This window comes from Rattus rattus, chromosome 13 (genome assembly GCF_011064425.1).
Source record: "Rattus rattus isolate New Zealand chromosome 13, Rrattus_CSIRO_v1, whole genome shotgun sequence".
Taxonomy (NCBI): domain Eukaryota; kingdom Metazoa; phylum Chordata; class Mammalia; order Rodentia; family Muridae; genus Rattus; species Rattus rattus.
In genome coordinates this window covers 22,765,378-22,792,819 of record NC_046166.1, presented here as the reverse complement: position 1 = coordinate 22,792,819, position 27,442 = coordinate 22,765,378, and the positions used below count along the sequence as shown (strand labels likewise).

The 27,442-nt window shown below is 41.3% G+C and overlaps 2 protein-coding genes across 2 annotated transcripts in view; one reads left to right on the top strand and one right to left on the bottom strand.

The window, feature by feature from the left end:
• The window catches only part of Marchf1 (membrane associated ring-CH-type finger 1), a 503,920-nt gene extending 498,940 nt beyond the window's left edge, over positions 1–4,980 (top strand). Inside the window, exon 7 of the mRNA XM_032919298.1 lies at positions 1,715–4,980. Within this exon, the coding sequence (XP_032775189.1) occupies positions 1,715–2,013 (299 nt within the window). The 3' untranslated portion in view covers positions 2,014–4,980. The remainder of the gene's footprint in view (positions 1–1,714) is intronic.
• A 3,969-nt stretch (positions 4,981–8,949) lies between these two features.
• Positions 8,950–25,024, bottom strand: Tma16 (translation machinery associated 16 homolog). The gene is made up of 7 exons (XM_032919074.1): positions 24,909–25,024; positions 22,730–22,842; positions 21,072–21,109; positions 20,016–20,100; positions 18,923–19,071; positions 16,907–16,949; positions 8,950–9,411 (listed from the first exon to the last, which is right to left on the bottom strand). The coding sequence occupies exons 1-7, from the start codon at positions 24,909–24,911 to the stop codon at positions 9,177–9,179; spliced, it is 666 nt and encodes a 221-aa protein (XP_032774965.1). The 5' UTR covers positions 24,912–25,024; the 3' UTR covers positions 8,950–9,176.
• Positions 25,025–27,442: the final 2,418 nt, after the last annotated feature.

Here is a 27,442-nt window from a genome sequence, read left to right as displayed (position 1 = left end):
GGTTGGCCTGGATTGTCATGGTGATAGGGATCATGAAGTTTCTGCAGGGATCAGCAGGAAATGTCACTGAGTGAGGCATGGATTCTGTGTTTGTCAACATGCCACAAATGTAATCCTTTACTCATGGGGGTGGGCTCTAATGAATAGTTTATTATAAATAGAATGGGGACAGCCCATACTGAAGCCTGAACCAGTGTTGGGACACGGGACTCTTGGTTTCCAATGCTACACAGACATGGCACCAGATAAGTATAAGAGAAAGAGCTAGACTAGAGGAAGGATGTTCAACAAACCTAAGTGAAAGTAAAGGCAGGAAGTCCTTTCCGAATACATAAGGAGGGATCACTACAGATTCTAGGCACAAAAACCTTCTTATGCATTGAAGGCTGCAGAGCTGGATTTGACCAGATGGTTCGCCAAGCAAAAATACTTGTCATGCAAGCGTAACGTAAGGACTGGAGTTCAGAGCCCCAGCACCCACATAAAGGTTTCCAGGTGTGGTGGCCTGACTGCAACCTGCACGAGGAGGTAGAGCTAAAGGCCCCTGGAGCTAGCTGGCTAGCCCACGAGCCAAGCTGCTGTGCCTGGGTTCAATAATTGGCCTTATAAGTAGGAGGAAGACAACAGTATCAAATCATCTACACACGACACAGACCCCATGTACCCTGCCTGCACATGTGTGTTTTGTAAGAGCACACATACATACACAAGTCCATATTTGCTACAAACATGCAAAACAATGCAATGTATTTGTGGAGGTAAAGTTTCCATAAATATATAAATTGTAAGTTTTCAAATATTTAAATGGTGACGGACCTTCTCTTACTGTTGGTTCTATAATCTGACCTAAGCATACACCTGAATTCATGGAACAAACTACCACAACGTATTCTTTCATACTAGATTTCTTTCTTTTTTATTTTTAAGAGTGATTTTGGAGTAGAGTCCACTATACAATCTTGAACCAGTGCTTCTTGCTTTTATTTGTTTGATGTAGACTCATTGTGAGCATCTCTTTGTTAGCTTAACTACTGAGCTAGGTTTTTACCATATTTTCTTCATTGTAGTCGAACTAAAGATGCTGAATTAATTAAATCATAAAGTAGTTGAAGGAAATTTCTTGGCTACCCAGAAAGTTTCTAGTAAGTTCCACTGCATAGTCTTTTGGCTATTATAAAAATAAGTTGTGGCTTTGATTAGGAAAGCAGCATAGAAATACAGTTAGGTGACTGAAGTAAGGGATTGATGAGGCGACAGCAATGGGAAGAGGATTTCTGCCAAATCCATTTAAGTTCAGAGTGCCCCACCCCTAATTATTCAAAGGAAAAGTTAGAGGGAACACACTTAAAGAGAACTTTTTTTTTAATAATATGCAGGGAATCATTTCAAAAATATTAGCCCCACAAGTGACCAATGCGACAGAAAATATGAAAACTTTTGCCAGAGTACCAAGTTTGTATTAGTTGGTTCAATAGAAAGCAATCTTCACACCCACAACTGAGAATGAATCAGTTCTATTGTTTTGTTTTATTTTGTTTTGTTTTGAGAAGTGTGAATATACTGACAATGCCCACTGTTTCAGTTTGGGAACCACAAATTGACCTCTTTACCTGACCTACATAGTTCAGGGAAGTAAGTAGATGTACTTAGTAGGGATCACAGTAAGGGGGATACCAAATGACAACTTGATAACATCACTCTCTCTTTCTCAAAGGTGTGCTGGAATGGCCATTTTGGACGAAACTGGTTGTGGTGGCCATCGGCTTCACAGGAGGTCTCGTCTTCATGTATGTACAGTGTAAAGTCTATGTCCAACTATGGCGCAGGCTGAAGGCCTACAACCGTGTGATCTTTGTGCAGAATTGCCCAGACACTGCCAACAAACTGGAGAAGAACTTCCCGTGTAATGTGAACACGGAAATCAAGGATGCTGTGGTTGTGCCTGTGCCACAGACAGGTTCGAATACACTGCCAACTGCAGAGGGGGCCCCGCCTGAAGTTATACCAGTCTGATGGAACTAGAGGGGAACTTCTTCACGGAAGGATCTCTGCAACCCCCAGCCACTACAAACAGAAGTGCTTCTGCGATGGTGGCTTCTTTATCTTCTCCTTTCCCTTACTGACTTGTTTGTCCTGACTTGGAGCAAAAAGGAAATGAGAAGAAAATAACATGTGACCAGGATCTCAAGAAGCAGAGCCTGCAGTGGGACCTGGAAAAGTGAAGAATCTTAGGGAAGGAGTTCATAAGGAATAGTTGGTACGAGCCAGTCTTCCAAGGGGACACGTGATACTCCGAGTAGTGCAGAGGAAATTCGTGAACAGACTTCAATTGCAATGTATGCTTCTTTGTAGGTTTCTGTAACGTTAGCCTTCTCCACTGGAAACGACACCCACCCACACATTTGGTCTTAAGCCTGAAATTGTGTGCATCATCCCTAAGTCACACCGGAAGTAAACTTGGAGGACCTGAGAGGTCTTTTTTAAAAATACTTTTGACAGCTGATTTTTCTGGCTATTGTGAAGTCTGGTTATTTTGACAGATGCATGTTTTTAAGTGGATGCAATACACATTTGGGGATAGAAATGTTTGGAATTTTGTTTCAATGATGAAGAGATTTTCAGAGCATCGTGAAGTTTAGCTAGAACTGTTTTTTGAGCAACTATCATGCTGTGGGTTTTGTTGTTGTTGTTGTTGTTGTTTTTTCTGGTCCCTCTTACACAGTGCTCAACAATAGACATATAACATGAGCTACAAATACAACCACAGTTGTAAATCTTAAATCTCCTAGTGTGCCCCATTAGGAAAAGTAAAAATAAATAGGTCAATCGATTTTTATAATTTACTTAACACTATTTATACAAATTACTTTATGTCATCAATGGAAATAATTATAAAAATAGCTCTCATTATTTTCTTGAACCAATTCTTCAAAATTCTGCATGGGACACCTCAATATGAATGAAGTGTGTTGGACAGGACCTAATTAAGGATATCAGCTGCCAGAGCCCTTGGATTAGAAACTGCATCTCTGTTTCATTTAAGTTATTTTAAAACAGCAGTTTAATCCGTCTTTCTGTTTTGCAGTTTCATCTAAAGGTTACGATTTACAAGCACCAAACTCATCAAATAAGTAACCTGGCTTGATTTCAACCAAGTTTCAAAGGGGCGAAAAAATTTAAGGTATAGGAAGTCAGTAAAATGTGTAGCAATGTTATGAAGGTAACTTCTGCATAGAAACTATAAGGTAACTATGATAGGAAAATAAAAATTTATTTTGCTACTAAATCAGGTGTTAAGGATTTTAAATCCACATGGAGTATCAACGTGACACGGGTATCTTAAGGATCTCAACCCCACGTTTGAACCTGACAGTATTTCCCTCACTCAGCTCAGCAGTAGAAATATTCAATACATTCCATGGTGAGCGATAAGCTGGGTTGTGGGCCCAACACCTGATTACAGCTCTACACAGATTCAAATAAACTGATATGAGAACTACCATAAGCGGGTGAATACTCAAAAACCGTGACCTGTCAAAACCAGACAGCCACCTTGTTTTAAAGTGACTTTTGTTGTCGTTGTTAGCTGTCATTATTTATTATCCTGAAAAGGCAGAGATGGCCATAAAAACCAAAGCATGGGCATCATGTTGCACAAATCTGGGTTCCATATCCATGCACTTTGTAATAATCAGTGTTTGTTCTTCGTGGGTGATAAAGGAAAAGGAAAAACAAAAGGATCCTTCAATGAGAGGAGTATTTGTGGTGATTGACACTGGATCCAAATAGTCCCACCCTTAGAAATAAAGACATAGTAAACAATGTCAAGTGTGTGTGTGTGTGTGTGTGTGTGTGTGTGTGTGTGACATGTATATTCATGTATATATGCAAGAGAAATGTTAAGGTCAAGCCAAGAAACAAAGGGTTAATACTCATCTTTCTTAAAAGTGTGCAGGAGGGACATGGAGTCAATAGACACAGACAAAGCAATGGACATGACTGATGTAGACCAGGCCTTCAGCACAAATAAGCAGAACCTTGCATTAACTTCCTGAAAGGTTCCATTCTAAAGATTTAAGAACAGGAAGAGTAAAGGAAGGGCAGGTGCTCTGTAAGTTCACACAAAGGCATTAACCATCGTTTAGTTTCTCTGTATAGTTCTCCGCGCTCTTCCTAGGATGGCAATTCGTTGTGGACCAGGACTGCACAAGAAGACTGCACATCTTCTTGCAAGTAAAGTGCAAAGTAAAACTGATTTACCTTTTCCCCGCAGGAGGAAATGGGTTATATACCTTACTTACCACAGAAAAAACTGTTTAAAAGCAAGATGGTTATTTGAATAGCTTGTTTCACAGAGGGAGGAGATTGGCTACATCATATTTTTCAACGTGTATACCACCCCTAAACTACACAGAAAAGAGACAAGCTTTGCTACAATGGGGAAAGACAGCATGCTGCTTTAAAAGTGACAGCTAAATGCTGCAGGTTAACTACTGTAAGCTTTGCCTTTAAATGAGAATGATGGAATGCTACAGTGTATGCACCACTCAGTGATTATGCTGATATCCTCTGATGCTTTAAAACTCACAAAAGTTTTTTCCTCTAAATTATTACCTGAATTTACTATTTATGATTCAAACAATCTGCCCTAACTATTCATGTATATAATAGAGATGTAGGACCCGTACTCCTAATATTTGAGAAGTTTAGTACTTCAGGGGTATCCCAAATTAAAGCCAGCCCAAACTACATGAGACCTTTCTCCAAAAGTAAAACAAACATTTTAAACTCAATGAATAAAGCCAGTATTAAAAACATCTCTTCATATTGTGTGGTAATGGTGTTTTCTCTTAATAACCATGAAAAGGTTTGGCATTGATGGCCTGACTTACTGCTCAAAGAGAAAAACAGAATAACATTATCTTGAAGTGTGTTTACCTGCTTTCATGTAAAAAATAAAGTGAAACTGAAACAAAATTATCACTGAGTTTAGATTATTAAAACTGGATTTTTAGAAACACAACATGAAGCTGTGCTATGAGAAATGCCATAAACCAGACTTCAAAAATGTTTTCTATCACAAGCAGACATTTTCACTAAGGTGTAATTATTTCAACAGAAATGAATTAAAACACTTAAGGTAGAGCCCAGGACGGAAGAGGTACATTAGTGGTCAGACCCTTTCTGTCCTCAGACTCCTGGTTGAGCTCTAAGCACACGCACCAGCTCACAACCGACCTGTAGCTTCAACTCCACCTCTGGTCTCCTCCTCTCTCTCTCTCTCTCTCTCTCTCTCTCTCTCTCTCTCTCTCTCACACACACACACACACACACACACACACACACACACACACACACACACACACGGGGTGGGGGTGGATCTTTAAAAATGACATGACTCAAAGCACATAAAATTAAGTATAAAACAGTAACAAAACCCTACAAAAATCAAGAAAAGGGCATAAGAGTACCAATTACACAGGATATTACAATGCAGGCATCAGTGTCTCTTGGAATGTCCCAGGATCAAATCCTCACTTTGGCCTGCTGCTGCTGTCACTGATGATATCCCACAAAGAATCCTCATTCATACCTGTAGTTTTCTTTTGTTAGGACATGGGTTACCCCCATTTATTCTTCAAGCTCAAAATTAAGACCATTAATACAATGACATCATTAAGAGAAATCACAAAGGTGGGGGTGGGAGGGAGGCCATTCATTCCATCTGTCAGATATAATTTACCTTGCCTTGCCAATGGACGTTTTGGAGCAAATACTAAGTGTAGACAGTAAAACCTACTGTCGCTATTGTGACTGGTCCTTCCATCAGCTCAATGGTGCTATTTTACATAACAATACAACTAAAAGGAAGCTGTCCAGTTGGGCTGCAGTGTTTCTCCCTTATCTGAAGAAAGCCCTTGTTGGAAAATCAGATATAACATTCAACAAAGGAAAAAGTATTATTTTAACTGTGTACAATTTTTGAGATTGGGCACTGGTACATTTTAGTTCTACCTAATGTCTTTCATTAACAATTTACTGTTTGTGAGTAATGTGTGCTTAACAAACTAACTATCTGTGAAAGACTTTGTATATTAAACAAATGCTCCAAATCTTGGCTGTAGTTTCCCTGCTTTCTGTCTAGTGGTCTAAGGTACTGGGACTCAGAGTTGTACTTACAGTACTCAAAACCCTTGAATTCTTAATATAGGATTCGATAATGGTCTAAGTTTTTAACTAGAATCTGAACATATTTATGTCAAATCTATAGTGACTAATGTGTTATTACTGGAAATTTTGCGGGCTCTACCTAGGACATCACATTACTGGGGAAATTGGGGACCCCTTTCAGGGTTCTTAGTCATGTCAATAAAATAATTTGAGATCAGACTCAAAAAGAAGTTCCAGGTCAATTTTATTAGACTTTAATCAACAACACGGCAGGCAAGCCGGAATCGCGGCAGCTGCCAGAAGGGAGAGAATGAACAAGTTGGAGAGTCATGTCAACTTGTTCAGCAATGGGTGTCAGCCAAAGCAGCTGCATGTCAGAGGGCTTCAGAGTAAGTGAAGAGAGCCAAGGGTGAGAGAAAGCAAGTTCAGAACCATACTGGGGGATTGGGGGGAGGGGTGAGGCCAGAAAAAAAAAAAAATCCACTTTTCTGAGAGGTGGGCCAAATTAACAGAGAGCTTCATGGCAATTCAATAGTAATTGTACCTGGGCCTGACTTTCTGGGGGAAAAATATACATTTTCTCATGAAAGGGATAATTAATCCTCCTATCTCTTTAGCATCAGTTAAAAGTGAGTTGGCCTGAGGGTAGTCCTTTACCCAGATGATGGACCACTCAACTAGATTAACTCTGCGTCTTGGGTAACTTGGCCAGGAGCAGATAGCATTCTTTTGACCATGAGAAATAGATTTCCCTTAGTAGGCCTCAAGAATAGTTAAGAATAAATATACATTAGCCAATAGAAACAACGAAGTTCCAGAAGCCACTTTAATGTTTAAGGAGTGTGAAGAGTGGGTGCACCCACATCCCACTGCGCTAGCGCCCACGCTGCACTGCTGTCAGGTCGGATGGGGCGCATTCCTCACCAAACTCTCACTGCCTGCAGCCTGGGGAGAGGCTTCCAGGCTGGGAAAAGTGAAGTCTGTAGCTTTGTCAAAGAACTCTTTAGGACAATCGCAGCACAGCTTGACTAAGTAAAAAGAAAAAAAAAAACCAAAAAACCAAAAAACCAAACCCACCACATTCACCCAATATGTGTCTGCTTTCCTAGGGTCACCTCAAGTGTTTACAATGAATATGTCTGCATATTCATATACACACACGACGGATTCCTGCAGGTTCCCAAGTCACATTATCTAAAGAGTAATTTACCACAATCTTATTAAAGAATAGACTTATAGAAAGAGTTGTCTTGTGCAATTACATGAAAGAGTTAAGGCAAGATTCGGGGTCTCAGAGAAAACAGAATGGAGTAGGGTCTGCTTGCCTGTGAACAGAGAACAATGTGAACAGAGTCGGGCTGTTTAATACCCAGATCCAATAGCGGAGGACTCAGCAGGCTAGCAACGATGCAATGAGAAACCTTGAAAAGTAACAAATAATTATCTTAAGTTAGGAAAGGAACAGTGGGAAACAGTGAGCTCACTCTGCAGAACCGACAGTCCTATGACTTCTGGAACACACACATGCCAACAGCCTTTTGACTGGTACTCTCCGACAGCCATCTGCTCCCTGGGAATACACATGAAAGATCACCAAGTGTGCTACCTGGGCTGATATTTCAAAGATGGAGTTAGTTACTTTCGCACTGTTATAATCCAAATTTCTACCTGGGGGGGAAACTAAAAGTACACTGACTCAGTTTCAAGAAGGACTTCCTGCATGGTGACAGACTTGACTAGACCTTCAAAGGCAGGTACAACCTTCAACGACCTGCCTAGCGACAGCCAGGCCCACCTCAGAAATGCTCTACAAGCTTCAGCACAACACCAGAAGGTAGAGACTGAGGGCTCAAAGCATGAGACTATGGGGAACATTTAAAATTCAAACCATAACATCCTGCCTCTGTCCATCTCAAAATGAATTCACTTAACATTATGGACCCTGAATAGTCCCAACACTGTTCAAAAGTCCAAATTTTCTTCGGAGAATCAAGCCAAATTTGGGTTTGATTCTCTGTAAAATCAAAACCAAGTGACTTCCAATGCACAATGGCACAGAGTAAAATGCTACCCTAGCCTGGAGCCCATCAGTGCAATCCGAAGGCAGTGTTTGGCCTCTAGGGCAGGTGGTGGCTATGGGTTTGGCAGGACATCGGAGAACCACATTCGCTCACAGGAACTCAGTCAGCACTGTTCACCTCTTCTACCCAGCCTCCCTTCCACAGCCCTGGGATTATGGGAACATGCCACAGTCCCTTCCTTACTATGGGTGTGGGGAAAGACACAGGCGCTCTGTAGCACTTTGCTGACCTTCATCTTCCTTACTCCTATTTTTTCTCACTTCCCCCTTCTAGAAAATTCAGGTTAAATGGCCACTGAAGATCACTGCTATGTTCAACAGGTTTTAACTGTGACCATGCCTGAGGTTTATGTATTAGAAAACTGCCCCTCTCCCATATGCTGATGTTCAGAGGTAAGAGAACTTAAGACCTTCCCGTTTGCTGGCCTCCTATCTTGCCTTCTCAACCCCCTCCGATATGTTTCCATCTCTCTGATGTTGGCCATGATGTGATACAGACAGAGAAGCCTCATCAGAACTGCACTGGCGTATTATTTAGACTCTCAGCTAAGTTCCCAGTATCGGGATTTAGCTATAATGAAAAGCAGATTGATACAATCTCTATTTTAAAAGGAATTTAAAGAGGATTCTTAAAAACCCTACAACTATTTTGAAACTGTGAATACTTATTTAAGAGTAAGTTCAATAGCAAATTCTTAAATACAGATAATTACAAACTTTATTTGTGCGTGCACACGCGCACTTCCCATAGTGTGCATATAGACATTAGAAGAAAACTTGTTCTGTCTAACCTGTGGATTCTCAGAAACAAACTTTGGCAATCAGGCTTGGCTGCAAGCCCCCTCTTGCTGAGCCATCTCAGCAGCCCACACAGAAATGATATCTGCCATAGTCAGAGAGTAGGACATGAGGCATCTCATGTACTTCAATGAGGGCTGTCAGGCACTGCAGTCATTTCTTCATCCGTGTCACTTGATTCACTTGCTGGTTCCAGTTTTCCATCTGTAGCGTCTCCAGTTTCCCCTGTTAGGTCTAATTCTCCTAAATCCTTTTCTATATTTAAAATATTTTTCTGTTTGCGCTTCTTAGGAACTGCATCATTAGCACACAGTTTCCTCATTTTGATGTTTGGCAATTTCTTCAGATCAAAATCCCATTCCCTAGAAAAGATGAGATAGTGCTGAGGGTGGCAACACAAAGCGAGGGCGGTCACTGCCAGCTCTGCCAGCTGCACAGAGCAGTCATCCAACAGCTTTCACATGCATGAGAAAAAAGCAAACGTAAAGGAGGGGGTTACAGTACCCCAAGCCTGAAGACTTGCTCTTTATTGCTACAGTAGTATTTCTTACCTTACAGAATCCTACACAATCTAAACTTAAAAAGTAGAAATGCATTAAAAAACCCCCTCAGGGAACCTCGATGATCCCGGCCCGCTGCTCATTGCTCCCAAACCCCATGGGACAGAGAGCTCACCGCCCAGACAGGTGGGCACTCCTGAGTCTGCAGAGCAGGAGAGACCACTAATACTGCCCACATCCCTGGCCCAAGAGGAAACTGTATAGGGCCTCTGGGAACCGGAAGAGAGGGGCACTGGAGCGGTAGGTCACCCAAGGCGCAGACACTGCCCGGACCTGAAGGGACCAATCAACAGTTCTCTGCACCCAAATCCTGTGGGAGGGAAAAGTAAACCTTCAGAGGGGGCAGACGTGCCTGGGAAGCCAGAAGAGACTACACTCTGCCCAAATTTCTGACTCCAGAGGAAAACACCTAACTCCATCTGGGACCCCGGTGCACGGGGGCTCCAGGAAAAGGCTTTGCAGGCTGTCCTGGTTGGCGCCTTCAAGGAGAGCTCAAAAGCAGCCCCTCCACGAGCAACTCCAGCCGCAGGACCACAGGTAAGACCAACTGTTCTGCTCCAAGTAACCTTCCTGATGGACTCAGTCCCACAGGAAGAGCTGCAGACCAGTAGGCAGGAAAGACTACTACATGCCCGAAAGCAGAACACTCTGTTCCCATAACTGGCTGAAAGAAAACAGGAAAACAGGTCTACAGCACTCCTGACACACAAGCCTATAAGACAGTCTAGCCACTGTCAGAAAGAGCAGAACAAGGTAACACCAGAGACAACCTGATGGCAAGAGGAAAGCACAGGAACCAACAGGCAATAGAAACCAAGACTACATGGCATCATCGGAGCCCAATTCTCCCACCAAAGCAAACACTGAATATCCAAACACACCAGAAAAGCAAGATCTAGATTTAAAATCACATTTGATCATTATGCTGGAGGACTTCAAGAAAGACATGAAGAACTCCCTTAGAGAAACACAGGAGAACATAAATAAACAAGTAGAAACCTATAGAGAGGAATCACAAAAATCCCTGAAAGAATTCCAGGAAAACACAATCAAACAGGTAAAGGAATTAAAAGTGGAAATAGAAGCAATAAAGAAAGCACAAAGGGAAACAACCCTGGATATAGAAAACCAAAGGAAGAGAAAAGGAGCTGCAGATACAAACAAGCATCACCAACAGAATACAAGAGACAGAAGAGAGAATCTCAGGAGCAAAAGATTCCATAGAAATCATCGACACAACTGTCAAAGATAATGTAAAACAGAAAAAGCTACTGGTCCAAAACATACAGGAAATCCAGGACTCAATGAGAAGATCAAACCTAAGGATAACAGGTATAGAAGAGAGTGATGACACCCAGCTCGAAGGACCAGTAAATATCTTCAACAAAATCATTGAAGAAAACTTCCCTAACCTAAAGAAAGAGATACCCATAAGCATACAAGAAGCCTACAGAACTCCAAATAGATTGGACCAGAAAATAAAATACTCCCGTCACATAATTGTCAAAACACCAAATACACAAAATAAAGAAAGAATATTAAAAGCAGTAAGGGAAAAAGGTCAAGTAACATATAAAGGCAGACCTATCAGAATCACACCAGACTTCTCACCAGAGACTATGTCATACAGACGATAAGAGAACACAAATGCCAGCCCACTTTACTGTATCCATGCAAAACCCTCAATTAATATAGATGGAGAAAGCAAGCTATTCCATGACAAAACCAAATTTACACAATATCTTTCTACAAATCCAGTGTTAAAAAGGATAATAAATGGTAAAGCCCAACATAAGGAGGCAAGCTACAACCTAGAAAAAGCAAGAAACTAATTGTCTTGGCAACAAAAAAAAGAGAAAAGCACACAAACATAATCTCACATCCAAATATGAATATAGCAGGAAGCAATAACCACTATTCCTTAGTATCTCTCAACATCAATGGCCTCAATTCTCCAATAAAAAGACGTAGATTAATAAACTGGATACACAATGAGGACCCTGCATTCTGCTGCCTACAGGAGACACACCTCAGAGACAAAGACAGAAACTATCTCAGAGTGAAAGGCTGGAAAACAACTTTCCAAGCAAATGGTCTGAAGAAGCAAGCTGGAGTAGCTATTCTAATAACGAATAAAATCAATTTTCAACTAAAAGTCATCAAAAAAGATAAGGAAGGACACTTCACATTCATCAAAGGAAAAATCCACCAAGATGAACTCTCAATCCTAAATATCTATGCTCCAAATACAAGGGCACCTACATACATAAAAGAAACCTTACTAAAGCTCAAAGCGCACATTGCACCTCACACACTAATAGTAGGAGATTTCAACACCCCAGTCTCATCAATGGACAGATCATGGAAACAGAAATTAAACAGAGACATAGACAGACTAAGAGAACTCATGAATCAAATGGACTTAACAGATATTTATAGAACATTTTATCCTAAAACAAAAGGATATACCTTCTTCTCACACCTCATGTTACTTTCTCCAAAATTGACCATATAATCGGTCATAAAACAAACAGGCCTCAATAGATACAGAAAGATAGAAATAATCCCATGTGTCCAATCAGACCACCACGGCCTAAAGCTGGTCTTCAATAACAATAAGGGAAGAACGCCCACATATACATGGAAGTTGAACAATGCTCTACTCAATGATAACCTGGTCAAGGAATAAATTAAAGAAGGAAATTAAAGACTTCTTAGAATTTAATGAAAATGAAGGTACAACATACCCAAACTTATGGGACACAATGAAAGCTGCGCTAAGAGGAAAACTCATAGCTCTGAGTGCCTGCAGAAAGAAACAGGAGAGAGTATATATCAGAAGCTTGACAGCACACCTAAAAGCTCTAGAACAAAAAGAAGCAAATACACCCAGGAGGAGTAGAAGGCAGGAAATAATCAAACTCAGAGCTGAAATCAACCAAGTAGAAACAAAAAGGACCATACAAAGAATCAACAGAACCAAAAGTTGGTTCTTTGAGAAAGTCAACAAGATAGATAAAGCCTTAGCCAGACTAACGAGAGGACACAGAGAGTGTGTCCAAATTAACAAAATCAGAAATGAAAAGGGAGACATAACTACCGAATCAGAGGAAATTCAAAAAATCATCAGATCCTACTACAAAAGCCTATATTCAACAAAACTTGAAAATCTGCAGGAAATGGACAATTTCCTAGACAGATACCAGGTAGAGATAAACCATTTAAACAACCCCATAACTCCTAACGAAATAGAAGCAGTCATTAAAGGTCTCCCAACCAAAAAGAGCCCAGGTCCAGACGGGTTTAGTGCAGAATTCTATCAGACCTTCATAGAAGACCTCATACCAATATTATCCAAACTATTCCACAAAATTGAAACAGATGGAGCACTACCGAATCCCTTCTTTGAAGCCACAATTACTCTTATACCTAAACCACACAAAGACCCAACAAAGAAAGAGAACTTCAGACCAATTTCCCTTATGAATATCGACGCAAAAATACTCAATAAAATTCTGGCAAACCGAATCCAAGAGCACATCAAAACAATCATCCACCATGATCAAGTAGGCTTCATCCTAGGCATGCAGGGATGGTTTAATATACGGAAAACCATCGACGTGATCCATTATATAAACAAACTGAAAGAACAAAACCACATGATCATTTCATTAGATGCTGAGAAAGCATTTGACAAAATTCAACACCCCTTCATGATAAAAGTCCTGGAAAGAATAGGAATTCAAAGGCCCATACCTAAACATAGTAAAAAGCCATATACAGCAAACCAGTTGCTAACATTAAACTAAATGGAGAGAAACTTGAAGCAATCCCACTAAAATCAGGGACTAGACAAGGCTGCCCACTCTCTCCCTACTTATTCAATATAGTTCTTGAAGTTCTAGCCAGAGCAATCAGACAACAAAAGGAGGTCAAGGGGATACAGATCGGAAAAGAAGAAGTCAAAATATCACTATTTGCAGATGATATGATAGTATATTTAAGTGATCCCAAAAGTTCCACCAGAGAATTACTAAAGCTGATAAACAACTTCAGCAAAGTGGCTGGGTATAAAATTAACTCAAATAAATCAGTAGCCTTCTTCTACACAAAAGAGAAACAAGCCGAGAAAGAAATTACGGAAACGACATCCTTCATAATAGACCCAAATAATATAAAGTACCTCGGTGCGACTTTAACCAAGCAAGTAAAAGATCTGTACAATAAGAACTTCAAGACACTGAAGAAAGAAATTGAAGAAGACCTCAGAAGATGGAAAGATCTCCCATGCTCATGGATTGGCAGGATTAATAAAACTGGCCATTTTACCAAAAGCGATCTACAGATTCAATGCAATCCCCATCAAAATACCAATCCAATTCCTCAGAGAGTTAGACAGAACAATTTGCAAATTCATCTGGAATAACAAAAAACCCAGGATAGATAGAACTATCCTCAACAATAAAAGGACTTCTGGGGGAATCACTATCCCTGAACTCAAGCAGTATTACGGAGCAATAGTGATTAAAAACTGCATGGTATTGGTACAGAGACAGACAGATAGACCAATGGAACAGAATTGAAGACCCAGAAATGAACCCACACACCTATAGTCACTTGACTTCTGACAAAGGAGCCAAAACCATCCAATGGAAAAAAGATAGCATTTTCAGCAAATGGTGCTGGTTCAACTGGAGGTCAACATGTAGAAGAATGCAGATCGACCCATGCTTATCACCCTGTACAAAGCTTAAGTCCAAGTGGATCAAGGACCTCCACATCAAACCAGATACACTCAAACTAATAGCAGAAAAAGTGGGGAAGCAACTCGAACACATGGGCACTGGAGAAAATTTCCTTAACAAAACACCAATGGCCTATGCTCTAAGATCAAGAATCGACAAATGGGATCTCATAAAACTGCAAAGCTTCTGTAAGGCAAAGGACACTGTTGTTAGGACAAAAGGACAACCAACAGATTGGGAAAAGATCTTTACCAATCCTACTACAGATAGAGGGCTTATATCCAAAATATACAAAGAACTCAAAAAGTTAGACCACAGGGAGACAAATAACCCTATTAAAAGATGGGATTCAGAGCTAAACAAAGAATTCACAGCTGAGGAATGCCGAATGGCTGAGAAACACCTAAAGAAATGTTCAACAACTTTAGTCATAAGGGAAATGCAAATCAAAACAACCCTGAGATTTCACCTCACACCAATGAGAATGGCTAAGATCAAAAACTCAGTTGACAGCAAATGCTGGCGAGGATGTGGAGAAAGAGGAACACTCCTCCATTGTTGGTGGGATTGCAGACTGGTACAACCATTCTGGAAATCAGTCTGGAGTTTCCTCAGAAAACTGGACATTGAACTACCTGAGGACCCAGCCATACCTCTCTTGGGCATATACCCAAAAGATGCCCCAACATATAACAAAGACACGTGTCCACTATGTTCATAGCAGCCTTATTTATAATAGCCAGAAGCTGGAAAGAACTCAGATGCCCTTCAACAGAGGAATGGATACAGAAAATGTGGTACATCTACACAATGGAATATTACTCAGCTATCAAATCAATGACTTTATGAAATTCATAGGCAAATGGATGGAACTGGAAAATATCATCCTGAGTGAGGTAACCCAATCACAGAAAAACACACATGGTATGCACTCATTGATAAGTGGCTATTAGCCCCAATACTTGAATTACCCTAGATGCACAGAACACATGAAACTCAGTACGGATGATCAAAATGCGAATGCTTCACTCCTTCTTTTAAAGGGGAACAAGAATACCCTTGGGAGTGGATAGGGAGGCAAAGTTTAGAACAGAGGCAGAAGGAACACCCATTCAGAGCCTGCCCCACATGTGGCCCATATGTATACAGCACCAAACTAGATAAGATGGATGAAGCAAAGAAGTGCAGGCTGAGAGGAACCGGATGTAGATCTCTCCTGAGAGACACAGCCAGAATACAGCAAATACATAGGCGAATGCCAACAGCAAACCACTGAACTGAGAACGGGACCCCCGTTGAAGGAATCAGAGAAAGGACTGGAAGAGCTTGAAGGGGCTTGAGTCCCCATATGAACAACAATGCCAACCAACCAGAGCTTCCAGGGACTAAGCCACTACCCAAAGACTATACATGGACTGACCCTGGGCTCCAACCTCATAGGCAGCAATGAATAGCCTAGTAAGAGCAGCAGTGGAAGGGGAATCCCTTGGTTCTGCTAAGACTGAAGCCCAGTGATTGTTGGGGGGGGTAATGGGGGAGGATTGGGAGGAAGCCCACATAGAAAGGGAGGGTTAGGGGATGTTGGCCAGGAAACCAGGAAGCGGAATAACAATCGAAATGTAAATAACAAATACTCAAGTTAATAAAGATAAAAACAAACTAAAAAAAAAAAAAAAAAAAGCAAACCACCTCAGACTCTGTGTAGTTTACTTCCACTAAATATTCTCCTAGATCAAGCTACATTGCCTCAAGACCCTCACAAGTTAGAATTATATCACAACTAGCAAACCTCTAAAATGAATTAGAGGACATTCTTTTCACACACTGCAGCTAAATCATTATGAAAAAAAAATTCCCACTTTCGTCCCTATTTGTATGACAACTCTGTTTTCAATTATCTCACGTGAGAAGTCTGGAGACCATGTCAAGAAGTGGTCACTATTGGTCACTATCCAGCAGAGCTGGCAGGTCTCAATTTCTTTGGAAGAAGCAGGATACACACTGCTTTAAAAGCAATGAACACATTTTGTTTCCATTATGCCTGGATTTAATTTTATCCAATTTCAATTCAGAAAAAATTCAGACCCCCCATCATGTTTTAGTAAAAACCAAAATTATTAATGAAAAGCATTTTCTAATACACAGTATCTGTACTTGAAAAATAAAAATCTGAGTTTCTACAGCTCAGTGGTCCCTATGGTTACCAGGGTAGACTCACAGAGCCCTGGACCAAAGATTCTCAAGGACAAAACCCTCGCCCTGGAATTGGTTTCTATTCATCTGTTCCAGTTACTTTATCATTAAGAAATACAAATTAGCGTCAGGGGAGAACAGAAACATCTCTAACATATTATATGGGATTTTTAAACCATTCTGGAAAAGAAAAAGAGCCGAGTCACCAGCATTGGCTGAGAGCAGACTGCACACAGACACCAGCGCACCCCCAGGGAAGAGCACTAGCACAGCGCCGTGCTCACTTGTTGTTCATGTCCACCCGCAGGTCCATGCACTGTGCCTTTCACATGTGACTCTGAAGGAACGCAGATACTCACCGGAAAGTCTTCAGAGCATTAGAGTCTACGATGTCTGGGATCTCTGAGAAAGAAGACAATTGATATCCATTAGGCATCTTCTTTCTAAATTTAGCTCTTACCTTACAACAAGGCAGCTGACGTTAATAAAAACAATTTAAATATAGGCATAAATGTGCCCGTGTCTATGTATGTCACGTATGTGCGAGTGCCTGTGGCATCCAGAAGGTTGGGTTCCCCTAAAGCTGGAGTTCGAGGAATTTATGTACCACCTGAAATGGCAGTAAGAACTGCTAAGCCATCTCTCTAGTCCCAAGGAAAACATCTTCAGAGCACTGCAACAGTTAACATAAAGTCTGCACTTGGAAAGAGCAGAGCTCAGTGTACAGGGATAACGTAAGAGTTCTGTTACACAGAAAGTATTAGCAGACTTGTGAAATAAGTCAGCATATTCAAACAGCAAGTGCGGATATTTTTTATTTTGTAGTGCTATGAAAGACAACTTATTAAATACTTACCTTATGTCAAATTGGTAGAATTTACCGGATTTCAAAGATTATTTAACATGAAAAAAAAAACACATTATTCAAAATATGAAAAATTTAAAAGGAATTTTAATCATGAAGACCTCAAAAAAGTTCAATACAATTTAAATTACCCTGTATCCTGCATGGAAGCAGAGATTGCCTTTAAGTCTCAGATATGGACTTTTACAGCAGTAATGAAATTTTTAAAAATGGGACTTTTAAACTTGGATTGAATGCATTTTTCATTAGAAGATGGCCATTAGAATAGAGAGATAGGGAGGAAGGCATATTTAATGATGTGTTTGGGTGTCAAACTGGCAAAGAGAGGAACTGTGGTCCTTAGTCTCCAGTGTCAACTTGATGAGCTCTAGCAACACCTGGAAGATGGCATAGGAATGCTCTGGGGAATCATTTGATCAGGTTAATTGAGGTATAAAGACCCGTCCTACATACTGAGTAGTGGCTAGGCTGGGTTGAGTTGTTGTACCATCCTGTACCCCCCGCCGCCAACTCCCATCCTGCAATAAAACGAGAGAACTCAGCACCAGCATCCATTGTGGATACAATGTGAGACAGCTCCTACTGCTGTGACGTCATCACTGCAACAAGCTTAAGCTTTGAGCCAAAGCAAGCCCCTCCTCCCTTATGGAGCTGTTGCCAGGGAGGGTTTGTTATCATAGTGACAGGAAAGACAAGCACAACATCTTATATTCACAGACGGCAGGCAAGTGTAAATGAACACCACAGGAGCAGCAGAGCCTCTCCGCTAGAGTGGGTAGTGTCGGTGTTTGCGTTAATTCTTGACTTTTTAAACCAGACAAACATATCCTCTATTTTATTTAAATGTTTTGAGACAGGAGCTCTCCATATAGCCCAGTTTGCCTAGAACTATGCAGACCAAGCTGGCCAGGAACTCAAAGAGATCTACCTGCCTCTCCCTCCAAAGGCTGGGATGAAGGGTGTGCACCACCATGCCTGGCTTCTATTGTGTTTAAATTGCGGAGTCCTCTTTGTTATCCAGTGGGCTCCAGGAATCAAGAGTGAATGTGTCTAGTTCCAAAAATGGGCTTTCCTTATTTAGCTTAAGAAACACACTTTAACAGTGAAGAGGGAGTTCAGACACTTCCAGGAAGATCCAGAGAAGTTCTTTTAGCACCTTGTATGTTCGTGCTCTTTATATAAGAACTTGAATTTTAATTTTACTATCATATATTTTACCTCCTATTTTGATTTAACCTTAATACCAAACCCTACAGGGACCAAGCAAGCAACACGAATGAAGACAGTGACATGACAAACTTTGAAGGGAAGCTGGATGTAATGTGTGCTAGGAAGTGACTTGGTCACAGTAGATGGCTATCAACTGTCACAAGAAAACAAAACTGATAATATTCTATACATGAAGAAAAGGAAACTAAAAGATCGAGATAAACCGATAAAACGAAACCTTGAAATTCAGTATAAATCAGAATCTATTTTGAAAAGGCAAAGCGAATTTGAGAGTACACACCAAAGCCGTAGCCTTCATACTGCTGCCGCTCCCGCTCCATGGTCTGCTTGATGACAGCCTCCCGGGAATGGTGCCGCCTCCCCTGTCTGTCCTTGATGCTGTTGTGTAACTCAATCTGCTCCAGCTCACTGCTGAACCGATCCAAGTACCTGCAAAATGCCAACATGATCTGACTTACAGTGCCTGTATAAGTGGGCTTGTATGAATTCATTTAAAATGTAGTGCCCAGATGTCCCTGTCCTTTGAATAGTGACATCCTCAAATCCTTCATTCCCTTAGCCTTCTCAATCACTTTCCTGAATAATCCAAGTGTTTAACTTCAGTGAAAAAAACCACAGCATGTTGTCTGCTGAACTGAGGACCTCATACCGAACCACGTACTCAATTTTGTCTTTAGACCACACCATCTCAATCTTAACAGACATTCCCATGAGCCTTTCCTCCTGCCCCAGTACACCCTCTCCATCTCTTGAGCTCCCCACCTCAGGACATAGGGTGACATTCTAAGTGAGGCATCCAGGCCTCTCTCCCTATTCTATACTAAGTCCTACCTCCTAACGTCGATGCATGCTAGCTTGTCATCAAGCTCCTACTAGCCACACAGAGAACAGTGGTTCCATTGGCCTTCTACCACATCCTCCAGCAATGGCACCCCTTCTCAGGCTGCGGTCTGAAAGCATGATGAGGACATGTGCTCCCAGAGCTCCCTGTGTCATTCCATGGTCACCAAATGCTGCCATGAGCCATTGTCCCTTACAGTGCCTGTTACACTAACCTCTGAGCTTGCTATTCCAATCACATGAAATGTGTGGTGAGGTTTTACAGCTGTCAGCCCCCTCTCACCCCTGGGCCTCTTAGATGCCATTCTCAGTCTGAAGACTATTTCAAACTACCTTACCTGAATGTGCTAGTACCCAGAGGGGCCAGGGCATAACCCTTTTCCAGGAAGCCTTCCCTACCCCAGGAAACAAAACAAACAAACAAAAACAAAACAAAACAAAATCTGCTCATATTCAAACCCAGATCCATCTCTTAAGAACTAGGCTAGAATTCTCTTTTTTGATTCTTCATTCACGATATGCCCTAGACTTACCTTTCAATTAATTCACAGGCATCTTTCTTTGAATATCTCGGTTTTTTTGTATCCAGATGACTATGAAACCACTGAAGTTTGTCACCTATGAAGAAGTACCAAAGATCAGCACTATTGCACACTACACATGAAATTAAGTAGCCTAGAAGGAGCATTACAAACATGTTGTGTCTAAGACAGTTGCCAGGTACCATGAAGAGAGAAAACCTAGATATGACAGTAAAACTCATTAGCAATAAATCTGACCCACAGAAAGACAGAAACAAAGAGGGAGAGGCAGAAAGGAAGGGAGAGAAAAGAGAAAGAGGAAAAAGAGTGAAGGGGAGGGACACTGTACTGTGACAAAGACTGAACATGTGTGCGCTCATATTGCTAACCAAGAACCTTCCCTCTGTTCTGTAAGACTTAGCCATTGTTGTAGGCTGCTGCTAGGCTGCTCCAGAAGGCCCACACCTTAAATGTTTGTTCTCTAGCACCTGGTACACTAAGAGATGACGACCCTTTGAGAGGTGAGGGCTACAGGCACCTTATGTCATTGAGGAAGGGGGTGCGGGAACTCTAGGGCCTCCGATCTGCCTCTGTCCTGTGGCTGGTATCAAGTTAGCAGCTGCCCTAGCTCACACCCTCCCCAGTGCTTTCTGCACTGCTATCAGTCCTGAAGCAACATGACCGGCTTCATGGCCTGAACCCCCCAACTATAGCAAACATTTTTCCTCAGGTATGTGCTGTAGGAAGCTGGCCCGGACACACCCTTCATAACCAGAGCTGCCAGACAGGAGGAAGCCTGAGGCAGGGTGAAGCCTGAGCCAGGCACACGGATGTGCAGGGGCATAGGAATGAAGTCTCTCCAAAGCTGAGCTGTATGGAGAGCCAGTAGTCTACTCTGGAAGTCAGATGCTTAGCTCTACTTCATCTGTGTGTATTTTATACTTTTTCTTTTAGTTAAGTCTGGGTAAAAACAAAAAATCTGATAAAAAATAATAAAGAGAGAAAACGGTTTAGAGCAAAAACCTCCCTACATTGTCATCAGGATTTTAAGCACTCAGACCCACTTACCAATAAGGTTGAGACGCAAGGCCCTCTCCGTCTTCAATCTTGAACCAAAAGGTGCATAGAAATTAGATATTTTCCAAAGCAGGGGCTTAGAAATCTGTCAAAAATATCGCAAAGAAAAACTTCCCAGAGAACTCTGACATTCTTTCACATGTAATAAAAGTAAATAAATAAACCTTAGTAACAAAGATACACAGAATGCCACAATTATCTTCAAAATCAGTACGACAAGTTGTCACGAGGATGTTGCTTCTGCATGCCAGGGTCCCCAGGAAAGCCTGGAGACAGTCAGTCCTGTCCATGCACACAGAGGCCTGACTGCGTTATGAGTGTTTGCTGCAGTAGCAGCACCAGCAAGAGACCCAGAAATGCTCAGTCCAGTCCCTCAGCAGACCAGAGTGGAAAACCCTGTCTAATAAGCACCATGGTGCATCTCATGTCAAAGGTTTGTGAAATTGACAGATGGGCAATGGGAAGCATTGCACTGTTCACATGTAGTAAATCGTGCTAAAAGGAAGGCAAGAATGCTCAGTGGTTAATGAACAACTGAAAACTGAAAGCCACTTTAAAACAGCACTACCATCACACACATCGTTACTTAAAGAGAAAGAAAGAAAGAAAGAAAGAAAGAAAGGAAGGAAGGAAGGAAGGAAGGAAGGAAGGAAGGAAGGAAGGAAGGAAGGAAGAAAGAAAAAAAGAAAGAAAGGAAGGAAGAAGGAAGGAAGGAAGATGTGACTATGTCACCACTGTCTCTCTTGAAAACATCTAAAATCAGTGTAAAACAGCCAGGCTTTATTAGGTGAGGCTTTAGGTTTTAGGCAAGATATCCAGATACAACAAAAGTGTGTGAGTTTCCACCAGCCACTATGGGCATGCCTTTTACACTCACTGGAACAGCAAAGCTAGTCCAGAATAACAGAAATTCTTTCTCTTTGGTCAGTATCTTCCCCCTCAGCCCCACGGCCTCTCCTCCACTCTCGTAAGGAACCGTGTGCAGAAAACAGAGCAAGGGTTAGGAATCTGTTAGAAACACCTTACGGTTTTTGGTTACACTTTTCCTTTTAGGATCTGCAGCAGAAATCTCTCCAACCCTGCCCAATTCTCAGACGGTAGGCAATCTAGGCTGCTTGGCCCTTGGCTACTTTTTCTTTCCCATCTACAGCACTCATTCAATGATCTAGTCTCCTGGCCCCAATCCACCCAACCCACAAATACTAACAGCTCCCTAAGCTGTGACATCGCCAACCTGTCTTAGAACACTCATTCCCAGATATCCACATGTTCCACAGTTCCTTTGTTATATCGATACATGGCACAGCTGAGACTCTTTCCTCAGTGTTCTCCTTCCCACCATTTCTCAGCTCCACTCAAATGTTAACTGACTTCATAAAGTTGTCTTCCGTGACTCCCATAAACTAGAACCTCTCCTCTCCTTTCCTCTAACCTGTGTTAATTTTTCTTCACTACACTCACCAGGAACTGCTACTTCAACTTTATGTTTTAGGTCAGCTCTGTGAGACTAGAGGCGTTTTATACCTTGGTGCAAGAACTAATGGAAAAAAAGCAAAAGAGGAAGTAGAAATTGAGGAACATACACCTGATAAGTAGACACATGATGGAGCTTTCCCTAGTGCAGGACACTAACGGGACTGGACACTTACCTTTCCTTCTTGTCTTGTTTGTGAGACTCCCTTGTAATCTGAGCTGCTTTTCTACTGTACGGATGGATGACTTTTTTTTCCCGTCCTACCATTTTTGCTTTCAGTCCTTTAGGCTAAAAGACAGGACACATGTTGTCAGAGACATTAGGTGACTCTAGTCACAAAATGCTCCTCTGAAGATACACTAAGCTAGAGACGTCACAATAGAAATCAGGACACAGGCCAAACATTTTCTAATTCCAACAGTCTTCTGTTTCCCTATGATCATAACAGAAACGACCTATTCAGAAAGCTCTATTGGCAGTAGACCAACAGAAATCAACACAGGGAAGCAACAGCTCAGTGATTCAGTCGTGCCAATTTAAAGTAGTTCTGAGAATACAAGGAGGAGATTCATGGCTGGAAATGCTGGCTGGAATACAGGATGTCTCTAAGGTTCAAGAACACAGAACTGTAGCAAGTATTTCACTGTGGCACAAGAAAGAGAATGGGACAACGGTACACGCACAATCAAAGTTGACCAAACTTGGCTGGTTCCAACCAATGCCCTATGAACAATAGAAGCCACTTCAAAATCAGCACACCTAAAAGCATTTCCCCACCTGAGCCTCACCAGTTAGGCATTCAGAATTCATTCCTCAAAGGCATTATATTTAAGGTCTTAAAAAACCAAACAAACAAAAAAAAAAAACTATGCAATCCTGTATTTTGCTATCTATATTACTTAAGAATCAAATTTGACTTTCTATACTAGAAACCCAAAATAAAAATGGCTTAACCTAAATAGTTTGGTCTCTCCTAGCTCACTTAAGGAGACAGGTGACCTCCACCCTGTTAACCCATAACCTCCCGGACAGCCTTCGATGGCTTAAAACCTGCTATCCTCTCTAGCCCTAAGTGGAAAAGAAAAACTCAGGAAAGTTGTTTCACACCCTTTGCCCATGTTGTACTGACCAAAACTTACAGTTACATAAAATAAATGAGTACATATAATTTTTAATCTGAGGAAAAATGGCTATTAGTCAAGCCCAAGTAGTTCTTGAAGCTTTTCAAACCTGTCATTTACCTTCATTCAACCCACATAATCAGGCATAGGCTGCTTTGTTGGTACACTCTGTTAGACCATTTTACAAAGAAATCACAAAATTTCTCTGTCTCTAGTGCTAATTCAGTATAGAGCGTCTTTCCCTATTGAAAGAGATCAGCTTGGTCCTATGCTTTAGCACAGAAAACAGTCTATTCCAATTCTCTTCTCCAGCATCCCTTCCCTCTCCTTCACACAGCTCCTTCTCCCCATTCCTACTGAAGCTCAAAAGCATCAGCCCATAATGCACCACTCCCTAACTTGAGACTACACTTGTTATTTCTTTAATCCTTTCCTTCCCTTCTCTTTTGATAGACAAGGCTCAAAAACAATCCCCCCAAAACTTTTCCAGGTAATTAAAATGTCCATCAGTTCCTCATTCACACAATTCTCTTAATCACTGCTCGTTTTTGCATTAACCTGATAAAAGAACAAACATTCAAGTCTGAAACCCATCTGAGGTTGTCTATGTATAAAAAATAAAACAGTAAGAACACACACACACACACACACACACACGCACGCACGCGCGGAGGGCAGAGGGGCAAATGAGAAAAGAGATTAAACATCAAACATTATACACTATGGTGGAAGGAGAGAACAGACTCCCACTCATTGTCGTCCAATATCCACACGCACTTAAAGTCAATTATAAACATAAATTCCGATGCTGTGAATGAGCTCTTTATATTGCTATACATAAATCGTTTAGTACACTCTTAAGTAACTACTGTCTTAAAATACAAAGCTGCATCATTGCCCGGTAGGAATGGGTGTTGTAGAGGCAGGACTAAGGTCAGAATAGGCCACGAAGGGCTGTGGAACGATGCGCCTCGTGGGTGACTGTGCCCAGGGCAGAGTGGGTGGGTCCAGAAAGTAGACCTAAGTCCCTCAGGAAAACGAGAACCGGGAGAAGCGGACAACGTCACCAAAAGCGAGTTGAAAAAGCTCGAGAGCACTTCTATCCCCGGGCAGGCACCCATAGCTCAGCACCGCCCGGTGCAGTCACTACAAGTCCCGGCGTCTCTGGGGTCCGAACTTGTACTTCCCGTCCACCCGACCAGAGCCTCCCGGAGAACCTAAAGGGCCGCCCACCATGGCGATGTCCTGGCCACCGAGGCCCCGCGATATCCAGATGCGACAATTTCACAGAGAGCAGCTGAAGTTGCTCCCAAGTGTGCTCCTTTCCAAACACACGTGGGTCCTGGGGGAAACAGATAGGAGCGGACCGGAAGGGGCGGGGCTGGTGCTTTCTCTAAAGCGTCCCCAGAAACTGAAAGGCAGTATTTTTCCGCCCGCTTTGGTTTTTAGAGCCCTGGAGCGGTATACTAGTCCAGAGAAGCCTCGTTTGTCTGTCTTCTGTTTCTGACTGAAAGGTCGACTTTGAGCATCTGCCAGGAGTCAGCTCTCCAGGGGCGAGCACCTTGTTAAGAGATAGCGACACCGTATCTAGAAGTGCCTCTCTCCCAGCGTGGTGGAAGAGCCGCCTTCTCCTTTCCTTGGATTTTCTCTACCTTATTTTTTTTTCCTGCACAAAAAGCCTGTCTTTCCAGCCTAGTTGTTCTGTTTTTTTATAGCATGGTAAAATTGCATAGAAAATCTTAACCAGTAATTATTAATCAAAGTACATTGAAGGTACTTTGACAATTTCTCTGCTTTTTTCTATAATTCCTATCGGTAGTGGAAATAAAGAACCTAGTATTTCAAATACTATTATGATATATATTATACCATGGACTAACTGGGTTTAACATACACAAAGAAAGGGGAGGAGATGAAGGAGGAGAAGGAGAAGAAGGGAAAAGAGGAAAGGAGGATGGGGAGTGTTAGGAAAGGGATACAGGAGAAGGGAGGGGGGATGACAATGAATGGATTCCTTGTACCCTATCAGACTAATCTGAAATAAAACTAGAAACCAATAGCACAAGAGACTACAGGATTTAACACAAATACTTGGGCACGTAACGATACAATTTTAAATGTACAGTGGGTCGCTGGAGAAATCACGAAGAAAATTAAATTCCTAGAAACAAGTGAAAATCATAGGCATTCTAAAGCATCCTAAGGGGAAAGTAAGTATTTACAATAAAACAAAATCAGTTTCCTGGTAAACTAATAATTCATCTTAAGGTTTTAGAAAAGTGAATCACTCCAAAACCCAGTAGCTGGATAAATAAGTAAATAGATCATGATTAAAGCGGGACTTAATGAAATAGAGACCAACAAATCCTCAAAACATAGAAATAGCCAAAACAGCTGGCTTCATTAAAGGATAAAAAGATTGATAAACCCCCAGCCAAACTAGCAAAAAGAATGCAGAAGAAATCCAAAATTAATAAAAGTAAAGATAAAAGTGGGAGTTACAACAACAGACGCCAGTAAAATTTGAGAATCATTATGCAATACTTTGAAATTTTTATTCCAAAATGCTAATAAACATCAAAGGATTTGACGTACTTCTAAACTTGTATAAATATACCAAGATCCCTGAAAATATATAGTACACTGAATGTGTACATTACATGTAATAAGATTAAAGCAGTAATTAAAAGTCTCACCCAAGCTAAAGTCCAGGGTCAAATGGACTCATGGCTGAATTCTACCAAACTTTTAAGAAAGTCCTGATACTAAACTTCTTAAATCATTTCTCAAAATGGAAAATGAAAAAGTACCGAATTCATTCTATAAAACTAGTATTATCTTGAATAAACTCAGATAAAGATATAGCAGATATAGACTTAATTTTCCTGATGAATCAAGCTGCAAAAAATTGTGACCAAAATAATTGCAAACCAAATACAGTTAAAATGCATTACATAATCAAGATGTATTGAAAATACATAATATAATTCAAAATATATTATGATTATCATACACAAATTACCAAGCACACAAATTAATGGCTATAATACACTATACAAATACACTAAAAGACAGACATAATGTTGCTGGCTTTCAGACCCAGGCCATGCAGCTGAGGTACCTATTTAACAAAGCAAAGCACACCTGTCCATCAGGTTCTTCTCTCAGTCCCTACCTGTTACAGGGTATGGTTGGCATACCCTGCCCTCTGCCCTTCCAGCTCAGGGGCTAGCCTGTTCTTCCTCCACAAGCTCTCCCTATATAATCCGGACATTTTAGTCTCTTCCCCCACCCCACCCCACCCCAGCCACCTGTCTCCTCTCTCCCTCTCTAGCATTTCCTTTCTCCCTGCCTGCACATGCTCTATCTTTCTTTCTCTTCCCTCTCCCCCGCGTTTCTGTCCCCATGGTGACTTCCCTGGCTTCACTCCTTCAGTCAGTGAATCCGCCAGAGAGCTGTTTCCAACAAACCTTCCTTTATATACTTTAATTTGACTTGAATTGGCTTGTTTCATGGGCGGAGAAAAACTTATCAAATATGATCACAAAAAAAGGCATTTAGCAAAGTTCAATGATGAAGTTGATAAAAAACGAATGATAAAAATTCAGTGGTAAAATTATTTTTTAAAAAGTCTCTAGAACTTTAATAGTAAAAATCATAGAGAAATTAGGAACAGATTCAACATATCTCAAAATGATAAAGGATATAATACAACAAACATGTTAGCAACACTTTAGTGTGGGGAAGTTGTCCTGTGTCTGCTCCAC